General features: G+C 38.6%; 1 protein-coding gene across 2 annotated transcripts in view; it reads right to left on the bottom strand.

Moving 5' to 3' along the window:
* LOC111665943 (phospholipid-transporting ATPase ABCA1) overlaps positions 1-26,411 on the bottom strand; it is a 146,550-nt gene that overhangs the window by 82,856 nt on the left and 37,283 nt on the right. For both annotated transcript variants that reach the window (XM_023421077.2, XM_023421078.2), the window contains exons 13-22: positions 25,303-25,508; positions 24,424-24,600; positions 14,798-15,020; positions 10,063-10,284; positions 6,546-6,750; positions 6,101-6,217; positions 5,390-5,561; positions 4,272-4,403; positions 3,482-3,621; positions 2,590-2,727 (exon numbers count right to left, since the gene is read on the bottom strand). In XM_023421077.2, the coding sequence (XP_023276845.1) occupies positions 2,590-2,727; positions 3,482-3,621; positions 4,272-4,403; positions 5,390-5,561; positions 6,101-6,217; positions 6,546-6,750; positions 10,063-10,284; positions 14,798-15,020; positions 24,424-24,600; positions 25,303-25,508 (1,732 nt within the window). The remainder of the gene's footprint in view (positions 1-2,589; positions 2,728-3,481; positions 3,622-4,271; positions 4,404-5,389; positions 5,562-6,100; positions 6,218-6,545; positions 6,751-10,062; positions 10,285-14,797; positions 15,021-24,423; positions 24,601-25,302; positions 25,509-26,411) is intronic.

Below are 26,411 nucleotides of genomic sequence, written 5' to 3'. Positions count from 1 at the left end.
ATACAATATAATAATAAATTAAAAAAAAAAAACTGTTAGAAATTCATTTTCAATGCCAGGTTTTGTTCACTACAAGAATTTTACTAAATGTTTTTAAGAACACTTGAATGTAGTCTGATCGATTGGCACACTCTGAGAGTACTGTTTTAAATGTTATGTGATGTTCCAGGTGCAGTTTAGTGATTACAGCTTGCTCCTGTCTTCCCCTCCCTCCTCTACCTCATATTTCATTGAAAAGGTCTGATTTTTAACACATTAGCATTTTTCCCAAGGAATCTACTGAATGTCTTTTTTTTCCGTCATAAATCGACTTATGTAAGATCGCGTGCAAGAAACAAAGGCTGATACATTTTTATGCCATTTGTACTGCACCATTGGCTTCAACCGTATATTAATCTGCATTCTTAGAAAAAAAAATGCATTAGGTATGCTACTTGAATTATTCTCAACTGCCAGAGAAACTCTAAAATGCATGCAACTGCAATCTGAGTCTGCAATAAATGGAGTTGATACAAACATCCAGCTTGTATTTCATCAGTAAATTTGTTTTCAAGGTAAGTCTTGGGAGAAAGCAAACCATTCTGCATATTGCCTAGTTCTAATGATACGTTCAATATAGCCTAATTATGTAAATTCAGTCACAATATCGAAAAAAAAACTGCATAAATTTCTCTCATGCCATGGATATTATTGTTGGAATATACTTTCCTTCAAGTCAAGACTGTAGAAAAGTTTTTGTTGATATATTTCAGAAGAGTGAAACCAGACATTCAGTGGGAATGAAAAAACAACATTTACTTGTTTTAGTGTTCTAATAATAATGTGTCCCACAGTTTCTTTGCGCCTCTTGTTTCTCACAAAGTGAACCGCCTGCCTACATGTTGAATCTTGAATCTACGCCTAAATGCAGCATTCACTGTGTTTTCAAGGTGGGACTCTCACTGCTATAACATATGGCTACAATATATTGTTTATGGCATATTTGGAGGAGCACCTTCATGTAATTTAACTGCGTAACTACTGATTAAACCCTTATAACCAACTTGGGGAATGTTAATGTTTTTACTCTCAGTGATTACATGGTTGCTGATACAAGCTGTTAAAATGAGAAATTTAGTAATTCCGTGGGAGAAATCCTCAGATATAACAAGTTTCATTAGCTGTGTAATCTAAAATATACTGGGCTGTGTATGTGCATGTGCATCTGCAGTATGTAAAATAAAATGTCACTGCAGTAATAGAGCTATGTGAGATTAAAAAAAGATCCTTCCAGGGCACCGGAAAAGGCTTGTAAGTTGGTAGTTATCAATTATAATCAATAAATTAGGTGATAAAAAATGATGCTGCTGCAGCAAAAACATGCAAAGCTGAAGGCACAAGGCGGAATGTATAAAATGTATTATATGGATATCATCCTTAAGGCCCATTTTACAACATAATGAGTGGGGTAATTTAATAGTTATCAACTTCCAGTAATGGATAATAATTAAAAATTCATAATTTGCTCATTTTTACTTCAAATCCTCACCTTCTACAGTCATTTTCTAAAGACACATGACAAAAGAGATATTAAAAAGCTACCTTGAATGCAAAGATAGTAGCATTTTTTATGAACACTCCCTACTTATTACAAGGTATATCAAGCAAATTCATCTTAAACATACACTGAGGGCTTAATTTAAACTATAAGTGCATGCACAGTTTGTCCATGTTCGTTTATACCTCAAGCTCTCATCAACCAAATAAGCCCCTACTGAATTTAATGACAACAACATACACTAAGGGCAATCTGGTCAACCTGTCTTTGTGAAAAACCTGCACTGTTAATTATCTATGAAGAACCACAACATTAAGTCCAATTTCAGCCTTCAGCTTTTTCACACAAATAGACTGCCTGTAGCCTTTTTTGCTTAATGACAAACCTTAGTAACACTGTGGCGCAAATAAGGCTGGAGAAGCACAAAACATGACTCATTCAACCAGCATGAATGTGGGTGTTCTCATTATAACAGAGTTATCTGCGGCTCCCAATTGGAGTGAAAGGACTTGATTAGAGGGAGAGAAGCTAATGACACAGTGAGGGCTGAATGTCACTCAATGCACATTAAACATTTAGACATCTACTGAGAGAATGTGTTCCTATAATGTCTATGTCCTGCTTACAGCCACTAGCAACCACAAAGTATATAAGGCCAGAGAGTGACAAGCTGACTGATATGGCAGACAATTAGGGACTCTGTTAAATAGCAATGTCAATTAAAGCTTCTTGGATTCACTTGTCTTCACTTGCATTTCAATCTGTTCCAGTACAAATTACAATTTCTCTCCACCCACAATTGAGTGTCACAGAGAGCAAGCCTAAGAAAATAACTGCTGCTGCTCTAGATGGTTCATTACCTTAACAGCTCTCATACTGGATACATTTGACTCTTGTCAGTTAAAAGTTTACCTGCAGCCAGGCTCAATTTTGAAAAGTTGCTTGGTTTGAAAGAGATCAAACATGTGCTCAGTGCATTCCAGTCAATCCTGCAAACATAGGGGACTTCAAAGCCTCTAGTGGAGCCTTGGTTCTTAGCACTGATCCCATACCTTGTTTGTACTTTAACAGCAGTTCCCATATACCCCTGCGGGCATAGGGGTCCACTCCTGCTGTAGGTTCATCTAAGATGACGATTTTTGAGCCGCCAACAAATGCTATAGCCACGGACAGCTTCCTCTGCATGCCACCTAGAAGACAGAACAATCTATATCAGATACAGTATCTTAGATATATTACATCTTGAACATGTGCTTTTATGGCAAAGAATGTACAAACTGCAGCTGACACAAAATGGATAGCCATCTTTGTCCTGGGTGGTAAACAGTCTGCCTGTAATAAGTGAAAAATCCGACAGAACCATCTGTCAGCATTATGTTTGGAGACAGTATTGGGGACTGATTATGGAATAAATGTGTTGAGATGTACTTCTCCGTGTTTTATTGTCTTTTGCACGGTGCAAGATGATTGATGGCAGTGAAGGGGATACACCTTACTACGGTTATTCCAGTCTCCACTCGTAGCCAGCTCTTCAAAATGCATCCAATGTAGTGCTAATGTAGTGGAAATGTCAGCATAGATCAACCTTGAAAGTCATATTTCAGTGATTTCTCTCACAAGCAATCCGTGACTGGGGACAATTTATCAAGCAGGACTTGCTCATGCCCCCCAGACAATGAATTACAACCTGTGACACACAGGTACAGCGCATGTGTACGTTGAGACGGCTCCATGCGTGTGCGCTGGCAGAGGAGAGGCGCAACAGCGCAGCTTTCGCCTGAATAGAAAGGATAATCTACAGATGATATTCCTTCCCAGGGGGAATGAATGCGGCGAGCACACAAACTGATGCGCACATCAAAAACAAAATTTACATCTCAGCATAATTTAATTCAGACCTTCTGAGATACACAGATCCAAAAGATGTCACGCGTACAGACACACCTGACAGGTTCTTAGCAAGATCCTTCCGCTTATGTGGTAAACCAACATCCTTAATCATCTGGTCCATCTCAATTTTCACCTCATCACGGTTGAGTCCTTTCAGCCGAGCGTAGAAGTAGATGTGCTCCTCCACTGTCAGCCTGGGAAGGTGAAAAAAATATCATAACGCCCATTTGACTGATGTGTGAGGAAGCATGAGTGACCAAAGAGAGCAATTCTTCATATGTAAATGTTTGAAATATCCACAGCGTCACATTAATAGCCTTTTTGCATGACGATCCAGCTCCAATCGAACTGCAGTTTTGTGAACCGCAGTTATATGTCGTAATGTCTACCTCAATGTTTGCATGAATATTTTAACTCTACTTAATACAGATGCTTTGACTGTGTGGGATTAATATTAATGAAAGTAATTTGCAGGTGCTGAGCCATAATTATGATGTAGGACTTGTGTCGAGTTGCAGTCGTCAGTTTGTGGAGAGAGAGAAATAGAGGGGACTCTAAAGGTGAACTGAATAATAGCCAGGAATGACGCTATTAGGAGAAATTTAGTGGATGGAGTGAACCGAGTTCATTTCATTTTTTAGCATAAAAAGGTAAAGTGATAATGATGTGTTGATGTGAAAAATAAGCAGAGACTGAGCCCTCATTATACATATGATTAAATTGCTCTGTAATGATTTTTCCCCACTCTTTCTTCTTCTTTTTTTAATAAACCAGAGGCAAAACATGATTACACTAATGGCCAGTTGAGAACATGGATGGATGGCTATCTGCTAAATTCACTCACTCATTAAATAAGACATTGTGCTGTGGGCACATTCCCAAATACTTCCGGATTCTGTCCATGTCAGTGTGGATGTCATATCCATTGATGAGGGCCGTGCCTGATGTAGGCGGGAACAGTCCTGTCAGAATTGACCTACAGAGAAAAAATAAATAAATAACACACAAATATCCTGATTACATTGGAGATTTGTTGGTTGCTTGGAGATTAATTTGGGTTGTTGATTTTTACATCATAGTAAATAATCATAGGGAGAAGGAGAGTTCCTACAACTTAGAAGCAGTTGGTTGAATTCTATTTATTCCTATAGACATTTTGTCCAATGCAATCAACATATTCTAATTTAATTATCATAATGAATGAGAAAAGATTTTTCTGTCACAAACAGTGAAAAATGGAAGCAGCAATGTTCTGCTGTATCAGATGATTTGTCCATATCATCTCCATTAACTTGTCCTCAGTCTCAGGCCATTAATAATGTATTAACTACTGACAAGCCTGAGCAGAAAAATACAACCATAAACCACACAACAAACACCATACGAAAGATCACAACACAACAGTGCGAAAAATGAGACCAACATTTGTTTAGACAAAAGTTCTGCATACCACCAAAAAGCAGAAATACAGTGTAACACTGAACCTCACAGATAGATAGATGTTCTGGTATCTCTCTGGAAATGCATCCACACAGCGCGTCAGTGTGTGACAGAGTCCTTCCCCTGTCCTCTCTGTTATTGTGCTCTGTAATGTTTCGTTACAGTGGCTCAGAGCGGATGTCTTCCCTTCAGCCCTTAGTCTTGCATCACTTGCTCCCTCTCTCGCTTATTCTTTCTGGGCCACTGGGTTTCATTTATTTGCTGTCATCCTAAACCCCTTCCAACCTTTCCACTATTTTTTTTAAACAGCAATTAGATAACTCTCACTATCAACACAACAGCTGACTGTGTGTGATAAATGTCCTCTCAGAAGATGTCACTCTTTGAAAGCAGTGACCACTGAATTAATGTAGCAACAGTACAGTTGGCATTGTGTACAAGTTAGATTAGTTGCACCCTGTGAAATTACATGAACACTGAGCCAAGTGGCAAAGCATGGGAGAAACAGATAATACGACTCACATTGTGGTTGTTTTTCCAGCTCCATTGTGGCCAAGAAAAGATGTGATCTGATTCTCGTAGAAGTCCAAGCTTAGTCCATCCACAGCAAGCTTCTTTCCGGTCTTGTAAATTTTGACAAGATTGCGGATTGAGACCCCCGCTTTCATATTGGGTGGTGGCTTCTCCAGATATTCTTTAGAAACACATGCAAACAAACGGAGAAACCAGCATAAAAGGAGTTTATTTAGATTTATCTAAGATATAAATGTCTTCTGAGGACACAAACAACGACTACTTATATTTATTGATGCTGCAAGAAATTTATCTAAAAATGTTGCTTTTCCTCTTAAATTCAACTTATGTATGTGAATATTCCTTTAATGTCATATATAGTCAAAAAGTAAAATGAATACACAAGATAATAACTTTAACAAAATAACTTTAGCTCACTCCCGTCGACGTTAATTGGAAATTAGTTTTTTAGCAAGTTCCTGACTTGAAACTCACCTTTTTTCCCTTCAAAGCGCCAAAGTCTATTATCACCCAAAGTGATAAATAAGGTGCTAATGTTTGTTTGCAACCCATCCCAGTTAACTTACACTTCTCATTAGAACTATGTTCCCATTAGTACACGAGCGAGCTGTTGAGAATCTGTCAGGTACATGATGCCTGAGTGGGTTACTTTATAGTTACGCACCACAGGTGAGGATTGAAAATTATATGACAGTTTACCATTATGTACTCTGGAGTCCTTCAGCAAACCAGGGTCAACGTCAGTCACTGAAGCTCTCCCACACCAATAAGATGCAGTGAAAGGAAAGTACCATGGCTTAGGGATTCCATATTGGCCTGGGATTGAGCGTGGAGAACATTATTAACATTTTAATAACGACTTGGCTTAAGGGAATATGGTACTTTACAGTGTAGGTTTCCTCTTGACAGCCTGGCACAACTCCTGTCTTCTTTTAATTTGAGTTGAGAAGACCATTAATACTAGCCTGTTAGGATAGCAGCAATTGGATATTGATTTGAAGCTAGGCCAGGTGAATGGACGTCGTGCAAGTAAAATAGAACACAAAATCTTAGCATCTGTCCATTTTTTAAATTTAGCATCACCTCTTCAGACAGCATAAATTAAGTTAGTAGATATTGTACAAATCTCCTCAACAATCATTACCTGGAAAGACATTCTCAATGTACCAGGTGAGCGTCCAGTAAAAAACAGCATCAAAGAGCATCATGATGATGGACACAATGAACGTGTAGCGTTCGCCCTCTTCTGGACTCTTGCCAATGTTGTACCACTGAATACCAATGCCTTGCTCCTCGTACTTGGAAAAGTTCTCACAGCCGTAGCCAAAGGCCACACAAGACAGTAAACTCTGGGAACGATAGTTAAAACATCAATAGTTAAAGAAGTAGTTTGACATTGTGGGGAATTACACTCATTTGCTTTAATGCTCAGAGTTAGATTAGAAAGTTTATACCACTCCTCAAATAAGCTGGAGCCAAGCAGCTGGTTAGCATAAAGACTGGACACAGTCAGTTTTTAAACAGATTAAACAAACAAGATATAAAGCGTAGTTACTGAATTACTGAACCTTAAAGGTACTGGTGGGCAAATTTTGTTACATTTCAAAATGGTAAAGCTAGCTGTTTCCATCTGTTTACAGTCTTTATGCTAAGCTAACTAGCTACTGGCTCCTCATCTGTTGACAGAAAACTGAGTGAGAGCATTTCCTGAAAATGCATGTCCTTTAAAGTTATGCAGTATTGCCTCAAAGAATATTTCATTATACTTGTATAGTGACAGCCTTTGATTACTGAATTCAGATGACTTAATCATGAGAGATATACTGTTACCACCCACATCACACACATAACTGATTAGTGAACTATTGCAGCAGACAGAGGAACAATATCTACACAGACATCCGCTGCTTTAATTGCTATGTTGCCTTTGAACATCTCTGAGGACTTCAAATTTAGTCAGAAACAAAGATGGAGACTAAAATGTGTGTGCTGGAGACTAAGATTTGTTGGCTCTTTCATACATAGGAAATTGCAAATGATGTGTTGCCCATGAGACATCATCTGCCATGGCCTATCACTCAGCATTGCCATGTTGCCTGCCAGCTGTTTTATCACGCCTCATTTGCTCACAGCATTTTCTCTCGGGCAGAAGCGGTTGCTGAAGCTTCAGAGACGAATCATCGTGGATGCTGTCTACCCGATGCTACATTACCAGGAAGAGAATCTGAAAAGCTCTGCAGTAACGCCAAACCTCTAGCCTGGCTACTAACACTGCTGGCAACTTCCTGTGTTGTCTTCCACTGCCCATCTACTGCCAAGCAATCAACAGTCAGTCAGGAGATGAGAGGTGACAGCAGGGCTAGTGGGCACCCATCCTTGACCTCTGTGTGAACGGCTGACAAAACGACAGGAGCTACTCTTCTCGCTATTGTGAAAAGGGCATGAGTTGGGAGGCGGACAAGCACCCTCTATTGAACACATGTCAGCACTGCAGATTTAGCCACCATTCGGCTGGCTGCAGACAAAGAACATTGTTAAGGGTTAGAGGAATCAGGGTGCCCGCTCTGTCTGAGAAGTCATTTTCCAGGACATTTTTTGACAAATGGAGTTGGAATGACGGACAGGGATCACAACAGAGACTAATGCATTTCTGTCTGAGGAAATTTCATTTAAAAACTGTTTGAGTCAGGTCTTGCATGAAAATGTCAAGAGTACAAAGTCTGCCTGAAAATTGTTTCTCAGAAGGAATTGGATTTTGAAAAACAAAGGGGAGGCATGAGCTGCAATAATTAACAAATTTATCAACAAGTAAACTGATGGAAAATAGGCAACTATTTTCAGAATCAAGGAGTTGATTATTGTGGGTTCATTTTTCAAGTAAAAATATCAAACATTCTCTTGTTTTAGCTTCTCAAATGTGAGCATTAGCAGCCTGAATATCTCTGTGGGTTGGTCAGACAACATAAGCTATTTGAAGACATCATCTTAGTTGTAGCTCTATATTTAAATCACATTAAGAGCCACAGTACCACAAAGAATATCTGGAACAAATCCATATAGGAAAGTCAGTTGCCAGATGTTGATTAATAGATTAAGTGATTTCAGCAAATGAAAACCTGAGCAGTTTTAAATTATTTTGCTGGAATTCTTATTTTCTACTTCATGACTTTTCCAGGACTGAAAGATTAATTGAAAATATTTCTGGTTTTCCAGAACATAAAAGGACTTCAGGGTCACTCTTGTTTCCACCTAATTAAAATCTGCAGGTAAAAGAGGGAGAAGTACAGTAGATGGGAAGTTGGATTGTGACTGTGCCCTGTCTTACAGTGGCCCTCTGATACACTGCCTGTAGCTCTTTTTGGCACCGAGCCGCAATCAAAAAATGTTCATATAAATTCAGGTGATCTTTTTGAAATTCTGTTCCGATTAAAGACTTCATTATCAAGGACAATGTCGGGGAGAATTTGTATGCCGCGGCATGGTATAGTTTCATCCGAGCTGGGAGAGAGAAAAGAACCTCTGCACACACATACACGTCTCTGATAAAGTGTGGGGATGAACTGGATAGTGGTTTGGTCAGAGGAACATTGCTCATGCTAATTAGAGGGCTAGAGGGCTATCCATCTAGCTGGAGCAGGGGAGAAAAATCTCAGTGCCAGGGGAGAACCTTGCAATGGCACTTTGTGTAGAGATTAAATAAGGTTTGCAGTACCTTATATGTAAAACGCCTACCTAACCTGCATGAAGTCTGTAGAAGGAAATGGACTGAAAAGTTTCTTAAAGGAAAGGAATGGCATAATTTTAAATTTACGCAAAGACAAGCAATTTCAGTTGATATGTTGGCACTGCTTGTTGGCAAAGGCAAGGTTTACAAAGTGTAAGCTATTACTGGCTGCCAAATTTCAATTTGATAACTCAGAAACATGAGACTGTTTGTCCTGCCCACCCACACCTGATACTGCTTCACAGAAATTGACAAACAAGAAAACATGACCTGATTGAAATTCTCGGAAGATGCACTCGCAAGCACAGCAATGAAGATTCAAGATTTTGTGTGTCTTTGTCTGCGGAAAGGACAGCTTGAGGACAAATGATACCGCCACTGCTGTAAAGGTCACGCAGAAAGGCTACACTGAAAGTTGAGCAATGGTGTACTATTTATCTTTATCCCTTAGAGGATAGGAGAAAATCCCCAGCTTCCTCTGTGCATGTCTGTCTAGTCTCTTCTTTTATGCAAATGCTTCATGTTTCTGTCACTTGAGTGTGTCCGGTTTTAATAAAATTCTTCAAGTTAGTGCCAAAATACGTCAGAACAAGTAAGAGTACTTTTGTGCTTTTGGAGCCTCAATTCAACTCGGAGGCAGACGCTTCACACATTATTAATCAGGAGACTTGTGCAGATGTTATTGACACCGAGCGAATTCACTCCCTTTCTTAACAACCAACACCAATCAGATCAAACCTGTGTATGTTTGGATTTAAAAGGAAGAGGAAATGGATAAGGAACAAACGGCAGTGATTGCCAAAGTGTGATTGTAGTGGCAAAAACATAATCTAAGAATATAACTGAAAACTCCAGCGAGAGCCGACCCTCCTGTATGATAACAGCAGGGGAAGATATTAAAAAAAAAAAACCATGTCAGCGCTAAAGACGGACTTACCACAGCAACCTTGGCCCCGAAACCCATGACGTCCCTCCAGGCGTAGCAGAGGATGTGCGGCAGATAGAGGACAAAGTAGATGAAGCCACCGCACGCTGCTGCTAAGTTGGCCTTAGAGAAGAAGACGCTAATGAAGAAGCACTGAGTGATGGTGGCCACACAGAACACCAGCAGGAAGACAAAGATTACTGAGGGGTCACTGTACTGCAGCACTTTCCCATACTGTGTCAAAAGAAATAAATTAGAGATGGGAGAAAGACAGAAATGTGAACATCTCATTCAATGTGAAAAAAACAGAGAAATATCAATCAAACATACAAAAATGAGAAAAATCGGATTATGATAGCTGAATTTTAAAACACAGCAGAGTAAAAGGTGTTTGAAATTGGTAAAATATTGGAAACATTTTTCCAATGGACTGAAATTCACTTACATTATCTGAAAGTCATTAAATGTGTCACTCTTTTACTCTGCCGGTCTGAAGGAGGACCCTTCTCTAATTTTAGAGAGCTACTTGTGAATCCATCCATTCTCCCACATCGCACTATGATGCTGATGTCTTCTCCGAACCTAATTCAAAGAGGCACTTGAACTGTTAGGATAATGGTGCTATTGTAATGGATGCAATTATGATTAAAAACCTTATAGAGGACACTGTTACATGGAGCCGTATGAATGTTCATTATAGAAACTCTTCTAAATTTGCACAGGCTAAATGAACTCTAAAATACAACTGCGTTAGCGTCAAGTAAAATTATCTGATTTTAGTGCTTGGGTTTCACTTCAGATTAACATCTTCATTATTTTAAACAAAAGCCTCATTAGTTCATGAGGCTCGATGGCCAAAACTCTCCAAAAGTAGTGTTGGGTTCTCCTTGAATCACTGTTTAATCATTTTGAAATCACCTTCAGGACAAGGGCAAGGAGCACAGCACTGACTGCCAGCGGAAGCACACAAGACACTGCCCAGCTCAGCCAATAGATGGCACTTCTCAGGCCCATGATCCTCACTGTCTCCTTAAGCCTCGCCTCTTTCTCAGCGACAATACCCTTTATGATCATGGCCACAGAGTAGATCCAGGCTAACGTCATATATAAGGGGAGGGAGCGGGCCAGAGACCGGAGGAACCTGAAGGGTGAAAGATCAAGACCAGACAAGATAATGACCCCCCGTTTACACCCGGTATTAACGCAAAAATCTGAACCGCCTCTGTATGATTGGGTCTCAATTTGCAAATAACGGACTTGTCAACAAACATGGTGCAAGTTGATATGGGGTTTATGTGTTAGCACCACATAGCATTCATATGGAGATGTATCTCTGACCACTTGATAAATTTAAGTCCAGTATTCACTCTCCTTTTTGGGTCTGCTTTTGTTTCCACTACTCCCAAAGGAAATATCTGTCTCTTTAGCTGCTAAATGCTACACGCTTTGTGTTTGTATGCTGTTAGGTGTTGGACAGACAATGTCCAGAGGGTTTGTCAGAGCATTTTTTTGCTGAAAGAGCCAGCCTGCTGTTGGAAACAGGCTTAATGTGAGGAGTACGATGGAACCAAAGCAGCAAAATTGTGGCCATGAAACCCCAAAAAAATGATCTGATAGTGGCTAAAACATTATGTAGAGCTGAGGTGAACTGCACAGTTTGGGTTCATCATTACAAGCAAGCCCTTTCACATAGCATGCACGAAGTTATTGATACACTCTTGATATAAAACTATTAATTAGGACTGCTATTAAAAAGCAAAACTGTACAGACTGCATTTATACCTGGCTGAGATCTTACCAAACCGCCGATGTAATTACAATGTATTTAATTTACACCTTGCATTAACATGTTTTTACTTTTCCAGAGAAGACTCAGACTTCTTGTTAGTACCAGGTGTAAATGGGGATAAGTCTGCTGCACACATACACACACACTCTCTCACACACACACACACACACACACACACACACACAGACACACACACACACACACACACACACACACACACACACTTGCAGCAGACATTTCACGTAAAAATCCTACACTCAATTTTACATTTAGTGTTACACAAGGTGTTACTCTCAATTACACATGGAAATGGTGGTCATTGTATCAAAAGTAAAAGTTCTGTTCATACAGGATCCTAACAGAGTTATATATATATATTTATATCATTGTATTATTATTTTATATATTAACAATAGTGTATTATTACCTTGTTATTATTGGTGCAAGAAAATATAAATAGCAGTGTGATGTCCATGACCATGTAGTTTGTCAGTTTTAGTTTACATTAATTTGTAGTTTATTTGTTTTGTTTTTTTTTACAACAATGCATTATATTTTGAAGTACAATATTTATGGGGTAAGTATAAAGTATAGTATTAAGTGGTAAGTAAGTATTAAGTATAAAGTATCATATAATGGAGGAACTCAACTAAAGTACAAGTATTTCAAAATGGTTAAATGCCGCACATGAGTAAATGGACATGTGATGTTCCACCACTGCCCATTTCTGGCTCACTAATGTCTCATTTTATTTATTTTCTATCCTGCATGAATTTATGATTGATGAGACGTCAATAGCTATCTTCCAACTGTGAAGGTGGTCCGTGGCGCTGTCATTTGCATTCTTTTCTTAGCGCAGAGTGTTGCACAACAAATTAATCAAATTTTAATGACCGATTTCTAGCTTGACAAAACATTTGGAAGGGGGTTTCATGTTGTCAAAACAAGGACACACTGTCTGGGTAGAGGATCAGCGCTGGTGTGCCTTGTATTGATCATCTCTGATTGGTGTTAGTTTTTGTAAAGACAATCTTGATTCAGCTGGTTTGAGATGGGAGCCAAGTGTGGGAGCAGTGCAAATATACCAGGCTGGTTGCCACATAATAAATGCATTACCTACTCCATAATAGAAGAGAAAACAAGTGTAAAATGGCAGAGGACTCAGGTGCAGATGACAAAACTGGTTGTTGTCACACCTAATCCAGATACAGCCTTATGATAATTACCATTTGATTTGCTATTATTATTAATGCGCTGAAAATGGCTGTGAAATTATCATTTAGAATGGGCCTGTGATCTGAATACACATCGTGCTTGCAGTTGCTCCTCCAAGGCACTCAACTAACTCAATTTATTGTTATTAATGTTTACAAATTGTTGATGGCTTGCAAACACATTAGGCTGATGGGGAAATTACATTTCACCCAGCTGTTCAAATATCAGTTTTTATTTACCAGCAACATTTTCCAATTAAACTGCAAAAATTGATTAGTCTGATCTGAATTAACCATCCTTTTTTTTTTTTTTTTTTTTTTTTTTTCTCATTAACAACGCCTACAAAACAAGGAGTCATTGACTGATGCGCTCTATCTAAAAGGAGACCAATATAATGTTTCTACATCATATGTCATGAAGGGTCTCCCCCTTTTGTGCCTCTTTCCTAATCGATTCTAAAGCAGAGGATCATTTCAAATGATAAGCAAGACCATTATATGCCACTAAATCACTGATCCAATAGAAGGATCATTATATAAACAACTAAACAACAGCTAATTGATTTCATTGTGCATTTTCTTCCAAACTTATTCCACTGATTGATGATGTCTGACCCATTGGATAATAATGCATAAAGTGCCTTATGCATCATAAGCTGAGTGAATTTGAGACAGACTTTGGTTGTCTAAGGCACCATTCTGTTATTTTTGAATCTGGGTGTTCACATACTGTACATCTAAATACAGCCAAGAAAATAACAAGCTAAATATGTTTGTTTGTATTTGCCTCACATGGTCCAGTTAACAGTTACTTTATTTTACTTTTTCCACACAAATCATAGCAGTGTGTATTTTCTTCAGCAGTGTGTATTTTAAAAAAAACATAAACTTCGGGATTGAAAATTGTATTTTAAACGACACACTCGAGCCCCTCCTTCAATATGAGGTCTTTGGTGTACCACTGTTCCTCCCACTTATGGTTATTACCCTGCAAATTGGATTTGACATAACGTAAAATAGTGTACAGCGTTCCAGTGGCCGAAGATAATTAATTTTCAGCTAATCATAGGAATATACAGTACCACATGTTGACATCTGAAATTACATAACACAAGTCTTCTTTATGTATAAGGCAGAGAGAGAGAGAGAGAGAGGTAATGCAATTAAAGGAAATAAAGGGCAAATACTTCTGGTGTGATTTTAATTGATTAAATTACAGCTTTGGTTGCTTGTTCAACTGATTGGCCAAAGTAAGGTGTGATTTGAAGAATCAGGGCTCATGATTTGATTCGGTGATCATTAATCGGTTATGATTAACAACGGCAAGAATACCAAAACACAAAGCATGAACAATTGTCTGACCTCTGACCTGAACTACAAGAAAATCTGACTATTTGGTTGAATATGATTATGTTCATCATCCTGTTGCTTTGATGAGCTTCAATGTATCTTTTTTGTTTTGTTTGATTTATTATTTATTATTATATAGTGGAACTAAAACTAGAATGATGAAAAAAAAAAAATCGTACATTTTTTTCGATATTTCTAGAAACACACCGCTTGATGCTGTAACAGAAATGATGCCAGTGGCTATTATTTTATTCCATTACCATAGTGATTTTCTGCACCATACATTAATGTGGCTGAAAGAATTAACATTAACATGAGCAAAGATGCATTATATTCACATGTTGATGCTTTGTATTTCGATATCTTCCACTCAGCGACTCTTTTTTTTACTGACCTTAACACTGACACTTATAAGTAAACACGGAACTGTGAGCAGAACAATGTTCTCTGTGAACCTTGAAGACCAAAGGGCGCCGTTCTGAATGCCAAGAGCACGCAGCACTTCCTTGAGCCGCAGTTCCTTCTCCAGCACCAGACCTTTGATGGTCATGCACACAGTGTACATGAAGGCCAGCACCAGGAACATAGGGAGGATGCCTCCAATACTCTGGATGAAGCTGTTTGTTGAGGAAAGCAATCAAAAAAGGTCAGATCCCGAGTCTTTGATATGGAGGCAACAACGCCAGATGACCACATTTGTATACACACTCAGTTGTCAGTTAATTAGATCCACCTAGCTAAACTAGTGCAGTCTGATACAATAGTGCTGCAATGACTCATCCTTCATGAAGGTTATAATGTACAGTTTTTGTTGAAACTTTGTTAGAGAAATGCTGATTCAACTTTATGGTCATTATGGAAGATGTAGTTCGTGTTGCTGTTGGATTATACTGCATGGCGAGGTATTGATGATATTTATCCTGCTCTGGACAAAAAACATAATAACAAAACAAGTGAAAATTGCACATACATATAACTACTTATAAGTGAGTACTACTAAACACACAGTAAGTACTGCTGTATCTTTTCAGAAATTCTAGCATTATACATTTTGTGACTGTGCAATGAAATGAAATGTGTTTGATCTATGATGTAAGATCTATGACTCATCAAAACATTGCACTGGAAGAGTGAGCGAAAAATATCGTGGGACTGAAGAAACGGTTTGCATGGATTTTTCCTGCTTGATCCAACACCTGTTCAAAAGTTTGCTGTACATGCAGCACTTCTTTCTCAAATGACTGTGCAAAAATACATAGTTTACTACAATGATGGCTGCGGATATCTGGAAAAGAATCAGTACCTATTTTGGTAAGAAATGAATTGCTTTCATATCCATTTGTAAAAGCAAAACTGTCAAACATTCAATGCTCATTGTCCTTATCTTACGTCACAGTACACTGAATACGTTTGGATTTTACACTGTGAGTCAGAGTATAGAAACTGCTGATATTACCTTGGGCTTTGAGAGATGTGATCTGATGTGTTTTTGATGTTTTTCCGAAACTTTATCATATAATTAATCATCAACTGATCAAGAAATCAAGATTAATTGATAATAAAAAGAATTGATAGTTGCAGTCCTAATGATATCTAACAAAAAGAAAATCATTTTTTTACTTGTACATGCTCTATTCTGAAGGTTGCCTTTTGCAATTGGAGCTTGCACTCGCTCTCGTAAAGTCAAAGGAAATTGATTTTGCAGATCCTGAAGCATTACAATCACGAGGGACAAATCATGACAATTCAAGTTGTATCAATGCAATACAAAGACATTCCGGCGTATTCATTTTAACGTTCAGCTAACCTTCGTCAACTTGGTGCATCAGCTCAGTCAAGCTATTTAATGCTGTACCTCATGCCAGAGATGATTTATGATTTGATTCTGTTACAACACAATGAGGTGATATTAAACCGGCTTCATAATGCCACCAAAATGCCATGTCAATATCTCCTCCTCTGTCAACATAACAAAGCGCTTCCTTTGCTTTATTACACAGAGAAGGAGAGATATCAAATAGATTTTGACAAAGTATAGATTTCACATATCACTCGTGCTTGCATTTCATAAATACTGGGCATATAGTGCAAGCCAAGCACTGCTCAGTACAGATGCATAGATGAAGCCCGAAGTGAATATGCAGTAATTGGCAGAGCGATGCTCTTCTTTCAAGCCATTTAACATAAACAATTGATCAAAGTACACTTCTAGTATGGAATGAATTTCTCCTGTAATTCTGGACAAGTTATTTTTTAAAGGCCTTGCTGAATTCCTGCCAACTGAAAATGGTTCACTCAAACATCTACTTTGCTTAATTGCTAGTTAGCCCGGCAAAAGAGCTTTTTTCTAAAGGTAATTTTGAATCAGTAATTTGTTTTTGTTTTTTGGGGTTATTTTTTGTTTTATTTTCATTTCTTTTTCAAAAAAGTCCAAATTAGTTTAAGCATTTATTTGCCCTCTTTTTTTATAATCATACTGCAAAAGCTTTAAAGCTTTCACTTTAATGGATAACTTACCATCTAACAGGTTAACATTACTTGTGCAGGTACATTTGTTTTCGGTTTCAGTCTATGTTTTTGTGTTTGTATTTAGTATAGACGAAATTGTCAATTAATCAAAAATGATGTAAGTATTGGACGGTCCTACAAACTCAACAAAGAGATAAAGTTAGTTCCACTGGGAACTTGGAGGAAGTTCAGTTATATGAGAACTTGAATGAGGGAGAGACATGCTTTCCAGGACACTTCCCCTGCTCTCATGGGATGGATCATTTTCAAATGAGGCCTTGAAAGCAGCAAGAAAAGAGTTTCTTAAAGTTCAGGCCAAGAGCAACTAAAACTGAAATCCCTTACAAGATTACATATATAAAATTTCTTCTTTCAACTTGGAAATGAGACAGGATTTGACGAGATCACCAAATCAATACACTTCATCAAATGAAGCTGATACATTAGTACCTTTTTCCAGGGAGGTAAGCAGCCTCAAGTAACAACTGCATCAAGTTGAATACTAATTCTGGCATTATCTGCTCCTGATTCTACCCCAACCCCTCTGTTACAGCTGACAGCCTGAGTGAGTTAACTCCTTCTGTGACTTCGAGCACTGGAGGGGGAGAGATCAGTCATGCACACCGTGTCTGACACTGACAACCTTGCCACCAGATGCTCTTGAATTATACATTCGCTGATCGATCAAAGGTGCTTAAGTAACAGAACTCCGGGCGGGTCTGTGTTACAGGGCTCCACTTACATTGGCAGCCTGACCTAAATTTAGGGAAGCTGGAAGACTGATTTCTCAGTAAATCGAGAGATAGTAGAGCATGGCCTCCCCAGAGGCTGGCGTGCTATGCTAAAAAAAAAAAAAAAAAGTGTCCTGTCTCCTTTTGAGCAAATATACTGTTGAGTTTCTTGGCTGGCTGGAAATGAGCAATTCATTGAAGGGAACAGGCTTTATTATTCAATGGGGATTATCTCATTGCTGGTACAAATTATTGCTCAAGGAGAGATGCGCATGTGGTTATGGCATAAAGAGATCCCATATGTCATGTGGTTTTCTTTCTTTTTTTTATCCAACAGCAAGATTCCATCTATAAAATGCAGTATAATTCCATTAACCAACAATGAAGCAGTTTTGAGACAGCTAGAGTTTTGTACAATTTCAAAAGGTATGTCTCAGCCATACATTTGGAAAAAAGAGAACTGATAAGCATTGATGGTGATGCACTGCTTTCGATATTCCTGGCTGGTGACTTTGTAAATCATTTTATAAATATTAATAACTGGATTTTAAGAAATTAATCAAACAGTAAAACGTTATTTGAGTAACACTTTTCATACAGGTTAGTGCAGTTCAAAGTGCTTGAAAGATGACTGATAAGAAGAGAGAAGAGGACAAATGAAATAAGAAAGCTGACAATGAGATACGATAAAATAGATTAAAAAAGCTATAATAACTAGCAAAAAAAAAGACATCAAGACATTATTAAATCAATAAATTTTTGGATTTATTCAAAAAATTAATTTTACAAATATGACTTCAAATCAATATGATCATTTCAAACTTTTACCTCGATTACAATTAATGAATGATTACTTTGGAACTTATTGGTCTCTCTCTTTTTGTTTTGAGGCATGCACTCTTCATATTCGTCAAAGGGGATTGTGTTCCAAGTGATTAAAAAAAGATTGTCGGTGTAACCTTTGGTCGCTATCCGTGTTGCATTCACCACTGTCAGGTAGTTGAGCCGTGACTGATAAAACCCCAATCAGGAGGAGAGGCAGTTGTCTGTGTCAGCATGTCAAAAAGTCTCAGTTTCTGTCCGTCCACTACAAACGCAACCCCATGAATTCTCAAACTAAAACAAGGTCAGCAGAGTTTCCAAAAGTCTCGGTTTTAGGAGCTTGAAAACTCCAGAGCAGTGTGGACGCCAGGCGTTAACGTAGCAGAAGTAATGAGGCTTAGTGTCTGCGTTTTGTGTCATCTTGGTCACCCGCTTCACTTTGAGTGAATGCGGACAAATGTTAGTCGGACATGGCGGAGGCGCGACTCAAGGTAAAACAAGGTATTTTTTTAAAGCAACAGTTCATGAATGCACACATTGGGGAAAGTATTAACCGAACTAACTGACACGAGCAACACTGTTCTTTCAGCTGGTGCCATTTTATATTTCATATTATGGAAGGGGAATGCAACTTTTCTTTTGTAGTATGAAAAATGTTCTATTTCTTGGTTGTGTCTCATGTCTGAGTGGAATTTGTGAGGTCACGGTCTGCTGCACCATGTCATAGTCAACTCAAATCTACAGTCTCAGACTGATGAGTGAGGTTTACTTTAGAGCAGAAGTTTAATCCTTGAACACTTTACTATCAGTTACAACACTATGAACGTGACATGAAAGCATATTTTAATGGTCACTGCATATATATGTCCTAATGTAGATGTGATGTATATGATTTAATACATGATGATAATGATTTACATTTTACTAAAAACACAGAGCCAATTCTTCAGTCAGGTATGAAAGAAATATCACCTTTTAGAAGTGGTTCAAAGAAATTGCTTTTACTTTTTGAGAGATAAAGTTTTTTGTGGTCAAGGCTAAAATTTAATTTAACAAAGTGCTGATTAGTTTGGACGAATGCTTTTAATAAAAGAGATTGAAGAAAGATATGGAGTCATGTTTTATTAAGTTCAGACTAGCAAAAAAAAAACAAAAAAAATCCTTGAGGTTTTTGAAAGAGCACACATTCTGTCAAGCTCCATAAACACATTGTGTTGAACATACAGCTCAAAAACTGATGCGAAATCTCTCAGTCTCCACAGGTTCAGTGTACGGCAATATGTGATCAAAGTGCAAATTCCAAATGCGAAAGAAAAAGCACAACTGTGCAAACTGATTTTATATTTAATTACAAGCACCCCAGCACCTTATGTGCTTGGATGGTAAGAATACTGCATTGCCTGCCATTCAGCCTCCATCTGATGCTACATAATGCCAGGTCTTGAAAAGTGTCAAACAGGACCAAAACGAATGAATGAAAAAAACTCATAAATGCACAGCTCTTATTGTGCACTCAGCTTTAATACTAATCAACATGTGGATTGGCTACATGCTGACACTTTGCATTCTGACCATTTGGCATGTTAACAATGACCACTTGCAAAACTGTGCTGTCTGTACTTTACATGTAATTGCTGCTCTTTTTCTCTTATGCAAGCAGGGAGATACCATTTTTAGAAACAAAGAATCACAGTGTATTTAAAGCCCTCCACTTAAAGCTACAAAGGGGGCTTTTTAGTGTGTGGGGAGGCATACAGGGAATATTTCTTAATGTTATTAATACAGCACGTCACTATAAACGTGAAACAAAACATCATACGTTGATTTTTGCTTGTTATGAGCTTCAGATGTCCCAATTATGCTCAACTATTTCACCCGCTCTCATTACTAACAGTGCACACATGAGGTTAATTAGCTACTGCGGATGGACAAAAGCATATCTCTCTCTCACATCCTTGACTTGGATATTCCTCATGTCCACTGCAGGCCTGTGTTATGTGTTGCTGAAAGCAGCCTTAGATCTCACATCAAGCCCATGTGAATGTGAAAGACCTATTGATGGGGGAGCACAGCCTCAGGATCCAAACAAGAGATGCCTCTGATTCAGGAGCGTGCGGTGGCACAGAGGCGGCTGATAAAGCACCAGTTTATGTGCTATCAGGCCCCGCAGGGGTCAAGCTTTATCCCATACCATCATATCAGGCCTGTGCACAATGTTGAATAGGAATAGGACAGTGGGAGCTAATACAGGTTGGTTATCTCCAGTTCAAAATGCCAACAGGGTCAGCTGTGGTTGAAGTGGCCCAGATTGCTGGTAGTTCATCAGGTGCAGTTACAGCCAAAAGCTGTGAGGAGGAAATGAGGAATGAGGAGAGGAAATTATTTCAAAGGCAGGTGTGATATTAGGAGTGTTGCTTTGTGTTGAGCCAGTGCAGGTCATTCTGTCTTGTTAGTTGAAGTTTATATCAGTGAAGCAGACATATTGTTTTTTTTTCAGACTGAAAGGTACAGAAAAAAGATTTTTTAAAAAAAGGAAGTGATGATAAGGTTCTTCTAACAGAAACTGGAAACAGTTGGCAACAGTTTCCTGAGCTTCTGTCAAAATATTTTGTTAGGTAAATCGTTGGAATGCAAGATGTGCAAACCTAAATATACAATAAAAAGTGGAAATTACCCCCAGTTTACACAAAGAATAAACTAATAAACTATAATTTTGCTAGAACCTGTTTTATTTAGCATGTAACACTGCAACTCTGACCACATATTTTTTATGTGGCCCGCAGATTACTTTCTGGCAATTGATTTTATATACACACAGTATATATTATTAATCTCATATTACCAACGATGATAACTTTTTTATATTATTAACACCACATCTAAAAGTATCTATGTATTTATGTATCTAAGTATCTAAACATCCTTTTTTTAATGACATTTTAAAGTCAGATTAGACCTTTTTCTAAACTAAGAAACAGTTACAGCAGACCAAAAACGCATTCATTTGAATGCACAATGTTCTTTCCTTCCTTTTGGCTGACAAAACACATCTCGAGATGGAAATAATTACCACAGAGGTTCTTCCCCATCATGCCTCTCTGTGTTTTAGCGCATCTTCCTTTTGTGTGATTTCACGTTCAATTATTTATGAATGAAATAGCAGTTTTCAAGTGTTAATAATTCATAGAAATGCCCAAATGGCTAGGCAGGCGAAAGAGTAAATGGTAGAGGGACTGAGGGTATTGTGGTGCTTTATGGTCTCCATTTATCTTCTGTAATTATTAATCCTTTGTTTTACGAAGATGAAACTGAGGCAACAGGGCTGGCATTAGCAAATAAGCTGTACCATGACTGTCTAATTTCAGATCATTATCACAACAATAAGAGGTAAATGACGATGCAAGGAAACTGGTCCTTTTTTTTTTTATTTCAAAGGCTTGCTCAATGTGGAGCATCCCATCCGTGAAACTGCTGTCCATTACTATCATATGGAGGAATCTGGTGCAAAGTTTTGGCTGTTTTTATATTGGAAAAAACAGGCATGTAAAGAAATGCCCAAAAAGGCATCAGCAGGAATGCCAGTCATCCTCTGTCCGCAGCACGTCTACCCGCTAATGTATAAAATAGATGATTTTGTGCCTCAGTAAATTTGAAATGCCAAAATCCAATCTCAGATGAGTATTTCCACTGGGTGCCGTATTTAGTTATCTTCCCTCCAATTAGTACCTCTGAACGTATCCCATTGTCTGGCATGTCAAAGACGCTGTACCCACTGAGGCAGTTAAAACAAATATAAAATATGTGTCTTAAACCTGGTTTACTAAAGCAGCTAGAAAATGAATTGCAAAGCAGTGAAACTACATACAATCTTGACGCCCCAATGTGAATATAAATCACAGGGTAGTAAGCACTTCATAGAGAAGCAATAGAAAACCCAAATGATGAAAACTAAATCAATAAAGCCATTACTTTGAATATGGTTTTCATAACACAGATGTGCTCTTGTTTCTTATGTCTCTGAGGCAATGATCCAGTACAGAACAGAGTATTATTATTCAAAACTGGTATTTCAACAACAGCATTCTAGCAGATATTAGCAGCCTAAATATCTGTGAAGATTCTCGGTCATCCAAGGTCATGGTACCTCTAAGTGCTAGAAGAAGGCAACAGGACTTGCTTGGAGTTCTTGGAAGACTTTCCACCTGTCATCTGACTGGCTTCCTCAGTTAGTCTCAGGTATTAACCTCTTGTGGGATCATCAAGACTTTGAGAGTCGTTCAGGTTACATGTGAGTCATTGACGAACACGGCAATCATGTGAGTTGTGGGGGCGAGGGAGTCATGGTGTAAATGGGTGTTAAGCCACCTGGGGAGGGATCTGAAGACTGTATTGTAGGTGGCTGATAAGAGGTTCCGTTGCCAACCTCCTCTGTTTGATGTAGATGACTTCTTTCACTCCTTTCACTTCTTCTCTAGCCAAAATGCGGACACTGTTGTTCTGAAACGAGCGTCCCTTGTCCTTTAGATGTAGGTGAGCAGCTGACCAGAGGAACTGGGTCTCCTGTGTTCTGCCGTGTGCTTGTGAAGCAGTTGTTTTGTTTCCGCAACGGGTAGATCTGTGCATTCATCGCTGCATTCAAGTGTAAACAACAAATTGCTCTGCTTATGGACGAATGTTTTGTCTTTAGGGTGGACAAGTGTCTTCCTCAGAGTATTTCTGGGCTTTGACGAAGGCCCATTTTTTAAATGCTTCCCTGATGTGTTTTTACTCCTTCTCTTTCCCCTCTGTCCTTGTGGGCAGGTTCTGAGCCCTATGTTGTAGGGTTCTGATAACCCCCGGCTTGTGCTCCAGTGGGTGGTGGGAATCAAAGAGTAAATATTGATCTGCGTGTGGGTTTTCTGCAACACAGATGGAGTGCAACCCAAATGCATCTTGGATATGAAGTTATAATTTTCATCTTTCTTTTTGCTTCGGTCTGTTTAAATATGATGATCCAAACGCCCCCTGAAGATTGCTTTAATGTAAATTCTGTGCTATCCAAAGCACAGAATATTTTAAAATGACATCCCTAATCTCTGGAACTGTGTTTCCCACAGGGAGTGAATATTTTTCGTCTACTAAAAGGGCGCATTGTGTTGCTGGACTTAAATCTCCCAGGTAATTATCTTTTCTCTTGATGGCATCACTGGGCTTTTCCTTTATTAATGGAGATCATAATGCTTTGTGGATGGGAGTAATTTCCCAGACTCTGAGGAAATCTTGGCTTTGGAAGATTCATAGTGATACCACATCATTTGTGTCCCTAGATGAAAGATCTAACATGATAGAAGTGAGCAGTATCAGTGGATACGTACGCAACACAGATGGAGTGCTGGCATCAATCTTTACATGTGATGGAGCTATGAGACGTGCGATACAGTATACTCACTTCGTTAAGAGTAAAATGCCTTGGAAATACAAGGAAGGAAGGGACTCGTGGTGGTTGCTTAAATAATTAAGCACCCATCAACTATTCAGGAATTTCCTGTGGTTTGACTAAAATCAATAGTTTTGCCCAACTCTTTCCCTCCTGCCTTCATTCATTTCTTTCCCCTCGCTGACCCTCAATTCATGATTAAAATTATCTTCAAGGATGCTACATTTTTATTATTGACTTTCAACAGTGACATTATGAGAGGAGTTACCTATCGTAGTCCTTTCATCTGTGATCAGTGGGAGCATACGACACTAGCAGAAGATCAACACAGCTATTAAAGAAAGAGTAAATTAGACAAATAAGAAAGAATCTTGAAGTTTCCACAGGGAAATCTGAAGGGCCTAAGTGATAGATAAGACCATAATTCAACTATGTGGTGGCAGAGGGTGGCAACTACCCAGAATGAGTAGAATTTTATTGCTGTAATTCTACCTTCCTCTTCCTCTAATCACAAGGCTGACAAATAAAAGCTTTTGTACTCACACGTCATCCACGAAACAAGGGTATGGCATTTGCTGGACAAAAACACCGAGGGGTTGGGTCTTTGACGTTTGCACTCGTATAATGCCATGGTCCATCATATCCTGCAGGTAGGCGAAGCCTCCCCATATATAGCGCAGGTCGTTAAAGGATTTGTCTCGGGCCCCAGGAGACCATAACCTTATTAAAAGCAGACACACCATGATCTGTCTTAGCAAAGGGTGTGGAAACCACAACTAGAAAGAGTCAGATCTACTGACTACAGTCAGAAATACTGTCAGAGAATCATGGCTGTTTTTACGGGTGATATTTTTAGATAGTAAACTATCAAGGAAAGATCATATTCTCTGGCTAGCAGAAAGGACAACACAACCCAGCATTTTAGTATTTTAGCTTATTAGCTTAAGAGTTTAACAAGAAGACCAAAACTACTCTCATGTCTGTGCATGAAATATGGAGCTAAAGCCTGCACGTCATTAGCTGACTTTAGCATCTGCTTGTCATTTTGTTACATTTTGACAGAGCCAGGCTAGCTCTGTCCACCTCTTTCCTGTCATTATGCTGAAGTTAAATAAGAAGCTAGAGCCAGGAGACAGTAAGCTCAACTTAGCATAAAGACAGTAAATAGTATAAAGGTTGACTGATTTTTGTTTGTTTTTTTTTTTACCTTTGGACAAAGCCAGGCAAGCTGTTTCCCCCTTTCCAGTCTTTATGCTAAGATGATTTAATCATCTCCTGACTATAGGCTAATAATTAGTTACAAATATGAGCATTTCCTTGGCATCTAACTCAAATACTTATATTTCTTGACATATTAAATTATTCCTTCAACAATGTTTTAATAGGTGTGATGATAGTGCCCTACTGAGCTGTTTCACATACCTGTCTTTCACTTTGTTTGTACGCTCAACTTCATCGATGTCCATGCGGATTTTGTACTCGACATAAGGAGTGGGTTGGCTGGCGTCGGGCTGGAGGTTTCCAAAGACAACACTGGCCCAGTACGTATCATTCTTCAGAAGCTCCAGTGCTTTGCTCACCAGATGGGCTTCAGTGGGGGCTGCCTCAAACTTATTCAGGTCTAAACACTGTGAAGAAATACAGAAGTGCCTTACTTTTTTCAATAACAATACATTAAATCATTCCCATTTTATATATAAATCTTTAGTATATATAAAAGAGAAAATAAAAAAGAGGTAGGCAGGAACTCACTGGCAGAATGGCAGATGGATATTTGGCCAAAAGTATCACTCAGCTATTGACTAAACCACGCAGAGTGCAGTTCCAAATTATCTGGAGCTGCCAGGGGGTGGGAAATGTTTTGGGCTTCAGCAGAGACAAGCAAATGAGATACAGCCTCGCTAGCACTCCCTGTTCTGTAGCCTTGTCCCTCTGTTTCACAAGACGATAATGAGCAAGCCATCCTGGGAGGCAGTCACACCTGACAGCTGTCCTCACATCTCAGTGCTGCAATAGTTTTATCATTTCTCCCCCAGGATTCTCTAGTCTGTATTCTATATCAAGCTATGGTGGGAAACAAAATATCATAACAGCATTTGTTCAGTACATGCTAGTCAGGGTATCTGAGCAGTGGAATGGTTGCATGAGCCCAGAGTTTGGACAAGTGCCGAGCGAAACGTATGGAAGAAAATGCTCTACATAAACCAGATGACAGGAGTTACATGCTAACCATGACATCTGGTGACTAATTTAAATCATGATAAACATTTATTCTAAACTACTTGTAGGAAAACATGATTTTCTTACCGGTATATTTACAGTAATTAAAGATATTGCAGTTTACTGCATTTACAAAAGAGTGTTTGCAATCTATGTTGAAATGCTTTGTGTCCCATCTTGAACACCATTCTCTGTTTCTCCAAACCCTACAAGCAATGGTGTTCTTTAAAGAGATAGAGCATGTTTATGCATTTAGTTCTTTGTCTCTAACCACTGGATCGGTAGCTATGGCTAAGCTGTCTTGTATCAAC

Source organism: Seriola lalandi, unplaced genomic scaffold, assembly GCF_002814215.2.
Source record: "Seriola lalandi dorsalis isolate HSWRI2012SDOR001 ecotype SW California unplaced genomic scaffold, Sedor1 jcf7180002054663, whole genome shotgun sequence".
In the NCBI taxonomy this organism is placed as follows: domain Eukaryota; kingdom Metazoa; phylum Chordata; class Actinopteri; order Carangiformes; family Carangidae; genus Seriola; species Seriola lalandi.
Note: the sequence above shows the minus strand (reverse complement) of the source record. Positions and strands in the feature narration are given on the sequence as shown.